This window comes from Propithecus coquereli, unplaced genomic scaffold, assembly GCF_000956105.1.
Source record: "Propithecus coquereli isolate 6110/MARCELLA unplaced genomic scaffold, Pcoq_1.0 Scaffold193, whole genome shotgun sequence".
Taxonomy (NCBI): Eukaryota; Metazoa; Chordata; class Mammalia; order Primates; family Indriidae; genus Propithecus; species Propithecus coquereli.
In genome coordinates, this window is record NW_012144190.1 from 1000666 (window position 1) to 1010271 (window position 9606).

General features: G+C 38.7%; 1 protein-coding gene across 1 annotated transcript in view; it reads right to left on the reverse strand.

Moving 5' to 3' along the window:
• NLRP11 (NLR family, pyrin domain containing 11) overlaps positions 1-3455 on the reverse strand; it is a 23989-nt gene extending 20534 nt beyond the window's left edge. The window contains exon 1 of the mRNA XM_012643002.1: positions 3179-3455. Within this exon, the coding sequence (XP_012498456.1) occupies positions 3179-3455 (277 nt within the window). The remainder of the gene's footprint in view (positions 1-3178) is intronic.
• Positions 3456-9606: the final 6151 nt, after the last annotated feature.

Sequence of the window (9606 nt, forward strand, 5' to 3'; positions counted from 1 at the left end):
AGTCGTCATTTGTGTATAAAGACATTCAATTAGAAAATGATCAATATTGAGGTGCACCCCTATTAAGCTCTCGAACTCCAAGGATAAAGAAGAAATCCTTTAAGGATTCAGCAAGAAGAAAACATGAAAAAGTAAAACTTTTTTTTTTTGTTTTTAAGATTTCACCAAAAATATTCAATGCCAGAAGACATAGAAGCAACTTACACAATATAATAAGGAGTAACTGAGGAGTACTATGTCCAGTCGTCATTTGTGTATAAAGACATTCAATTAGATTTAGACATAAAATTAAATCAAGTAATCCAGCACCCAAGAGTTTTTTCTTGGGGCAGAAACGGGGTAAGCAACAATGAAGCCCAGTTAACTAAGACCGTGGAATGAACTTCTGGTTGGTCAGGGATAGTGGTGTGCAATAAGCTATACATAGGCTCAAATATAGAAAGGAGCCCAAACAAGAAGGTACTTGTGATCACCATCGAGACCCAATACTACGAACCTTGGCACCATAAACATACATAAGCAGTGGAAGGGGAGGAAGAGGAAGATGACACAGGAAGAACAGAAACCTACCTGTCATAGCAGGGAATGAAGCCATACTATAATATTTAATCAACAAGATAAAGTTTTACTGACTTAATATTTTATAACTTTTTTCAATAATCAAAGGAATTTTTTAAAAACCAAACTATTTCTTCATTATAAAAAATATCTGTAGTATAATTTCTTTAGTTTTAGTTTACTTCTAAATTTGAACATTCAAGTAAAAGTATCTTATTCAGAAGTCACATTGACAACATGTTCCTACTATTAATAACCTAATTGATGTTTAGGAATAGAATTGAATATTAATCCTAGTTACATTTTGATAGTATGGCTTGGAATGATTAATTTTTAAAGAAATTTTATTGTATGTATTTGAGGTTTACAATATGATGTTATGGGATACATATAGGTGATAAAATGGTTACTCTGTTGAAGAAAATTAGCATATCTACCATCTCACATAGTTACTTTGTGTGACAAGAACAGTTAAAATCTACTGTTTGATAAAAATCCCTAATATAACACTATTTTATTAACTATAGTCCCTATGTCATACATTAGCTCTCTAGACTTGTTCATCCTTCATATCTGCTACTTTGCTGGAATGATCAATATTAAGTAGCCTTGCTTCTCAACATTTTAGATAGGGAGCCTGTATCATTTCACATTGCCCCATTATTTAAAAAGCTTTCCAAAGTTACATGTTTACTAAACATAAATGGGGTTTGAATGCCAGTTCAAGTGACTGAAATGTGTGTGCTCTTAACCAAGGGAGTATCTAAGAAGAGGCACACAGGGAGATTCTCGGGTTTTGTTCCTCTTTCCCCACTATGGATCCCCATCCAGGCAGCAGCTAGTATACAATGTCATTTTTGAGGCACTGGGTTGTCAACGGTCCACACTACATTGGGCTCATGACTTCACCCTCAGAGAAATAGGATGTATCAACCTGAACAAATTGCAGATACACAGATACACAGTGGACTCTTCATATGAGAACAGCATCTTCTGGCTGTTAGAAAGTGAGGTAGACATGGTTTCCCCTAACCCACTGAGGGAAAAGGGTAGGTTCTCTAATAGGAGTTACTATTTGAAGCTCTTAATATATTACAACCCCACTTCTTCCATTAAAGTTACTCTCTCCTATCCAGACATATTGACATAAATTCACTGTAAAAACTCTGGAAAGATATCTATGAAAACTGATAAACTGTCACCCCTTGGGAGGCAGTCCCAGAATGGGGGATGGTTTAAGATTAACTTGCTTGAAAATGTTTATGTGAAGTTTGGCAGATAAAAATGGGTCTAAAAAAGGAAATGTATTGTATGACTTAATTTTCATATATTTGTATCTGCATGGAAAGGTCCTGAAGGATATAGCTCAAGGTTACAGGATTTGGGATGACTTTTTCTGTTTTTACTTTTTGTATTCTTTGACTTTTCTATGCTATATATTTTTTCTAAAATAAAAATAAATGAATCTTTACAAATATATCTTATTTATATGGGAGACGATGTGAAGATATGAAAGTCAAAGCAACTTTCGGCATTTAAATATGGTGGGTGAATGAGACGTGCTAACCAAGGCTCTCTATTGCTCACTAGATGCTGCTTAGCAGACTTGGTGGTACCCTCTCATTCTGTGCCGGAGGTTTAAAATTGGCACCGAACCTGGGCCTGGTCCACGAGATGGTTTGGCTTGAATTACAAGCCATTTTATTTGTTTGACTTAGTTGTCAGCAATAAAATGTCAAGAGTTGCACCAAACACTCTAGATCTCTGGTTTCTCTTGTCACATCAGAAGATCTGGTGGCCCTGGAGTCACATTACAATTATCAATATCTCCAACAGTTTACTAGTTAATGTCCAGTAATTTATTTGGGGCTATGACAGGAGACAACCTGAAATTTTCTTTTCTGTGAAACCATTTGTAACTGTCTGGAAGGCAAGAGCTGAGGGGTAGCAGTAAACCCAAACACACGTTTTTTTCTAGAACTGGCAGCTACTTTGTGTATTTTCATCACCTGCCTGGCTGGTCCCTGTAAGTCTTTCCAGATGGATGGAGAATATTGAAGGGATGAGAAAGATGAGGGAAAAAGCCTGGCATTTAGAGTCAGTTACATTTTGCTTAAAGTCCTAGCTCTGCTACCTACCTGGGACTAGATACATGATCTTGGTAAGTTCTCTTAGCCATTCAGATATTCAGTTGAGATATAGAATTATATCTCTTTCAAAGGTGTTTGGTAATACTGAGTAAGCCAATGAACATGATCTTCTTAGGAGAGTCTCCACTCTGTTAACTCTCCATAACCTTTATACATAGAACCATACATTTCTTTGGCCAGATCTTACAGTTTTAGGACAAAGCTCCATTCCAGGGATCCACTCTAGCATAAGCACTTGCCCCTGGCCACTTTCATAAAAGCCAGTTAGCATGAAGGCAGAAAAGAGGGGTAGAGTCAGAAAGTCCTAAGACAGGACACAACCCACATCCAGCCCATCACTGGTCCCTTTTATGACTTCCAGGTCTGCAGACTGGCTCTTCAGGGATGGAGAATTCACTTATCAAAATAACCAAGCTTCCTGCAAACTGCCCCCGACCCTTACCCACCCTTCTGAGAATGGCCCCACTCACGGTTTCGTCTAGTGTTGATTTTCCTGCAGAGATCTTCACGACGAAGCTTTCGGAATATACTGAATGCCATATTCCAGGTGTATTGTGCCTCATAGGAGGTCATCAGTACTTTAGCCAGCTCTTTTTTGGTCCTCGCTAGGTTAATTGATGGAATCTGTAGCAGTCCTAATCGCTGCATCTCTTGCTGTAGATGATTCTTAAAACTCTGAAATTCCTCATCACTAAGATTCTCTAAATACCACACCAGGTCAAAGTCGGTAGGATCCCACTCTGCCATCCCTCTTCTCCAGTGAGGTCAAGCTTCAGAGAGCAAGGACTTTGAGGAACAAGGAATGTGAGATCTACAAAACAAATATGGAATCAGAATCAAACTACACAATAGTACGATTCTTTCAAAGTTGACATTGTAGAAAATTCCCGTGGTCTGCAAGAGCTTTTTTGGATAATCCATTAATGACAGGTCTGAACTCTTTCTGGAACGATGACTTTGTCAATTGATCTAAGTGAACTTCTAAGTTAAGGTAAATGTAGAGCATCAGTTGTGTTAAAAGGCAATGTCCTTATTGTAAAAATTGTCCCTGATTGGTGAATAGTATTTAGGTTTTGATAATTGAGTATAATATAAAAAGTTTGGGGGAAGCGATTTTTTTGTAACTGTGTAACTCTTGTGCAGATCAAAAATCTATGCTCATGGTCTCTTACAGGATATGCTGTTGTATTTGAGACTCCCTTTGCTTGAATAATCTGTACAGGACTCCCATTGAAGAGACAACTGTTATCATCATAACGTAATTTGTGGTCTTGTATGCTTCTGAAAAAATCTAAGTGTTAGGATATGTTCTATCATGTCCGTTGCTATATAAGTGAGCTGAAGACAGTCCCTAGGTTATTTTTTCACCATAGGCTGAAACTCATTAGCTCATAAAGCCTACTGGCCCCATACTTAAGTTTCTGTACATCAGTTATTTTAAACACAGCCCAAATAAACAGAATTTTATCCATATAGAGCCTGTCTGCTTTGCATATTCTACAAAAACTGCTGCCAACATCTGCCAGCAACAAGTCCCAGGTCAGGAAGACCACAACCTGCTACTGCCTTTTGGAGCCCCCGGACCAGAGATCTTCCCCACTGTGCTTCTGTGGGATATTACCTACGCACGTAAGCCACCTCTCCAATACCCCCTCCCCCAGGAGGCCCGTCTTCCTCCCCTTCTGAGTAGGCACCCACTTGCTGTAGCACCTAGACAGACCCCTGCTGTGAGGGGCATCTCCTACATGCAAACCTGTCCAAATGCCACCCAATAAAGCATATGTGCACATGTGCCACCTCTTGGTTATCTTCTCTCCTTAATCATCCATAAGCCCCTGGAACTTCCTATACCCAAGTTTCAACATCTGATCCTGACATCGTCACACAGGGTCATGTGGAATAGGCATTGCAGAAGTTGTCTGCAGGAGAATTCATTCCAGATCCTTGACTCAACATAGGCAAAGCACTCAGATTTTATTAATACAAGGATGGAGAGGGAAGATCTGATGAGTCATGGGTGGATGGGGATTGGCCAACTTCTCTGTGGTTTTATGGAAAATGCTTTGATGCATAAAACAAAGGATAAGTCTTCTCTTTGAGGAGCAAATGAGTGCTGAAGGATGGTGGGTATCTGCTCAAAGCTAAACTGCTCAATCTTCAATTATGAAATAAACCTAACCAGACATCCAACTGCAACTGGGTTATTGGGCATAAAGAAACCACTGGTGAAGCTGATAAGATGTACCAAATTCCGTACAGAGAATCACCGGTATCACAGAAACATTCGACACTGATGCCTGACTGGCAGGAGGCGGCACATGAGCTAGCAGAGCTCACCTACATGGTTGGTTCCATGCTGAGTGAAGCCTGGTGTCCTCGGGACTTTGTCCCATGTGCTTTTTCCCTTTGCTGATTTTGCTTTGTATTATTTCACTGTAATACAGTCATAGCTGCATGACTGTGTACTGAGTCCTGTGAGTGCTCCTAGCCAATCACCAGACTTGGGAGTGGTCTTGGGAGCCCCCACAATACAGACGAACATGAAATAGCCTCATGACCTGGATTATGTACCCGTAAACTTTTGCATTTACTGTCTTTCACCTTGCAGCAGGCAATGCCATTAATATTTTATCGTTAGTTAGGCAAGATTTGCTTTAGGGTCTAATTACTCCCTTAAATTGAAATCTCCACCAGGGCAGGACCATGTGTTTCTCCTTCTCCTCAATAGTCTCAGCCTCTAGGCCCATAATTGACCCTTAGCATACTCGCAGCACAACAAGAATTCTTTTCCTGCTCATATGGTTAATAAGATTGCCTTAGTGATCTCAATGGGATTTCTCTCCTCCCACCCCAAAGTGGTATTTCAGGTCATGGAGTATTATATGTTGGAGGATACCAAAGAAGAATTTTAGAACTAAAGTTTAGAATTTTACCAGACTGCAAAATTAGTAATCACTTAAAAGAAGTTCCGTACCTCTCATGGAGGACACCTGTTGCAAGAAAGTTAATATTCTATAGAGCAAAATAACAGACACATATGTGTGGTGTGTCCATGTAACTACGTGCAACCCCAACTAAGCATGTTATAACAGTGGCATTACAAGTCCACACTGAAGTGGAATATACGTTGAATGGCACTGAGAAAAATGGCTAACTGCTTAGATACAAGGAAAACACAAGCTTCACATCACACTCCACACAAAGTCCAGGTACATAAAAGAGTCGATTGTATTTTTTAAAGTGAATATGATTGCAGCTTAATAAAAACACAGGGAGAGGTGTGTGTATCTGACCTTCAAAGCAAGAAAAACATTTAAACATGAAAGCAATGGATAAAGACAAGATAGTAAAAGAAACAAGATTTTAAAGTTATCCTTGATTTGATAGCTCTATTTGTAATAACTGAGGAAATAACCAATTTGATATAAAACTTGAAAATAGATAAGTTACAAATGGTGAAGACATCCATATACAAAACAGGCACGTTATAGTCCCTGAAAGGAAAATGCAAGCAATCAAAAAAGCATCTTCACAAAGTGGTCAGATGAGTGTATGAAACTGTGGTGTAAGACAGTGTTTCATCCTTTGGGAAAATAGTAGTAAAAGCTTTTAATGAATTTAAACACTGTGACTCAACATTGTATTCTTTAGGAATCCATAGAGCATAATCACAAGGCATAAAGCTTATATAATATCCTTTAAATCGTCCTATATAGTAGTATAAAATCAGAAACAAGAGAAGATTGGCAAGGGCATGATTTCTGGTGCACCACTAGCATGTATTATAAACCTACTTAATTATCCTTCAAAGAACACTTGAGGAAAAAACTCATACTATAATGCTTAAGGAAACACAAACTGTTTAACAGTCCTTAAGGTAACTCCAGTTTCTTAGACAAACATATCACTAGAAGAAAATACAGCTGACCCTTGAACAATGTGGGGGTTAGGGGCACTGACCCCCACACAGTTGAAATATCTGAGTATAACTTTTGACTCTCCAAAAACTTAACTACTAATAGCCTACCATTGACCAGAAGCCTTACCAATAACAGTTGATTAACACATAGAGTAGTATCTACATATGTTTTATACATTCAAGACATACCTAAGTTTCTTAATTTTTTCAATATTTCCAGACTATGTGGTTTGTTTGCAAGTTTTTTAAAATGTCACAAATCTACCCCCAATTTTCCAGTATAGTTATTTTTTAAAATTCACATATAAGTGGACCTGCATAGTTCAAACTCATGTCATTCAAGGGTTCACAGCAAATTTGTTGAACACTGGCTACACCTATTTCTGTTACATAAGTGTTTTCTTCTTTTAAATCTTGGGTCTCTGTTTTTTCAATGAACACAAGTTGATTATGCATTAGTAAAAGTTAAGCCTCACAAAGTGCAACCCTTCCCCAAATTCTCAAACTCTTCCCTCCTTGGACTTCATTTCACACCATCATCTTTCTTTGAGCCTTGTCCTTGTGACTCAGACTTATTTTAAGACCTGGGAGTACATGGGACCCAGCACCTACACAGCGTTTCACATGAAAAACTGATGCTAAAGTGTGAGTGTCCTGACTAATCAGTAAGGTGTCTGAGTAACTGGCAACTATGTAGTCGGACAGTGCAAGACCTTCAAGCATTGTCTCACAGAGGAATCACTTGGAGAGTTCTCAGAAATCCAATGTCCAGAGATACCCACACTATAAATTAGAGACTTCAGAGGTTGGACCCAGGAATCAGTGTATTGTTACATTTCCCCAGGGAACTTCAACAGGCAAACAAAATTGAGAGCCAATTAATACTTTAGAGCTCAGTTGAGTGTTCCTAAAAGCAAGAAAGCTATACATGAGCATTGAGAGCACCCTTTTCTCCTGTCATTTGCAGCAATATGGGTGGAACTGGAGGTCATCGTGCTAAATGAAAGCTGGGCACAGAAAGACAAATGTCTTGTGTTCTCACTCATGTGCGGGAGCAAAAAAAGCAGATCTTGTGGAAATAGAGAGGAGAATGACAGATGCCAGAGGCTGGGAAGGATATGTGTGGGTTGGGGATGGAGGAAGGTTGATTAATAGGTGCAAACATACGGTTAGATAGAAGGAATAAGTTCTAATGTTTGATAGCACAATAGGGTGACTATAGTTAACAACAATGTGTTGTATATTTCAAAATAGCTAGGAGTGGACTCACAATGTTCCCAACATGTAGAAAAGATACTCAAGGAGATGGATATCCTAAATACTCTGACTTGACTGTAATGTACTTTGCATGTAATAAAGTATCACATGTACCCAATACATAGAAATTTTATGTCTCAAAAAATTGTAAAAATAAATAAGATATACTTTCCCTCCCTAATACTTCACACACCAGATAGATGAATGGCACCCCTGATAAGACTGCAGTGACGAGTTAGCAAGACTTAACCATTCCACAACGTAGGTGCACATCAAAACATCACATTGTAACAATGAATACAATTTTATCTGTCAATTTAGGATAAATAAATTTGAAAACAGCAAGAGAGAAAAACAAGTCGAAACGTAAGAAAGTCAGAGAACTAAGGTAACAACGTAAGTAAAGGGATTTTTAAATCCAAAGCAGCAAATTGGCAAGAAAAGTAACTCACTAACTGTGACACCAGGTCTCCTTTGCCAGTTCCCAAAGCAAACCAGGAGTGGGAAGAAAAAAGGCTGTGCCTACCCAGCGATTAACTAGTTCAGCCCTCTCTTTTTATTGGCTGATGTAGGTTCTTGATGACCAAGTTCACAACGGAAGGGAGATACGCCTGCTACACCTGGGAGTGTCTGCCCTGGATTGGGAGGCCCCGGCTGTCTTCCTCCACCCAGGCCTTCACAGGATCTGCTGATTAGAAGATAGTCCAGACCTGATTTATGATGGCAGAGCATAAAAGTTTGGGGGCATCTGGCCAAGAACCTCCAAAATAATTGATTTTGGCAGTGCCAGAGGGAAAGAACATCTCCACCAACAATCTCAACTTCAGATAACCATCTATACCATAAACTCCATCAAGGGAGTATTCTATCCCATGTACATCATCCCTGGCAGGGATCCTTTCAAATCTGAGGGAAGCCATAAATATATCTGGAATGAATGCAATCACAGCTATGTTTAACAGGTGATAGAATTTGCAGAGATACTTCCTAGATCCCTAACCCAGGGCTCACCGATTTGGCTATGAATTGGAGTCACCTGGGGATCTGTAATGATTACTGGGGACTTGTTCCCACCTGCCAGCATTTTGCTTTAACCAGGAGGGGTGTGTTCTGGTAATCTCTTATTAACCAGATTAAAAAAGAAAAAAATTGGATCATCTTAATACATGCAAAAAGGGAATGATAGAAGATTCAACATCTATTCATGGTCTTAGATGGATCTATGTCAACTAGGAAAGAAATGAATTTTCTTAACTCTATAAAGGGTTCCAAAAAAGTAAAAGCAACCAAAAACCTCACAGTGAATGGGAAAATGATGAAAGGATATCCTTCATAATAAGATACAAGACAAACCTGTTCTCCATCATCCTCTTATTTCAACATGGTGCTGACAGTTCAGTGGGACAATAAAAGGGATTTGAAAGAAAGAGGCAAAAGTTCATTATTTGAGATAATTTGAATATCTATGGAAATCTCCTTCCCCCACATCTATACAAAAACTTAGGATTAAAAGCATCTTTGATGAGTATAAAAATCAACACAAAAATCTGATTGTATTTCTATAAATAAAACTAGTTAGAATTTGAAGTTTAAAAGGATGCCATGTGCAGTGACAAGAAAAATATAAAGTGGGGATAATTTTAATAGAGGATTGTAAGCCTTACTGAATAAAATATAAAATTTTATTGGCCGGGCACGGTGGCTCACGCCTGTAATCCTAGC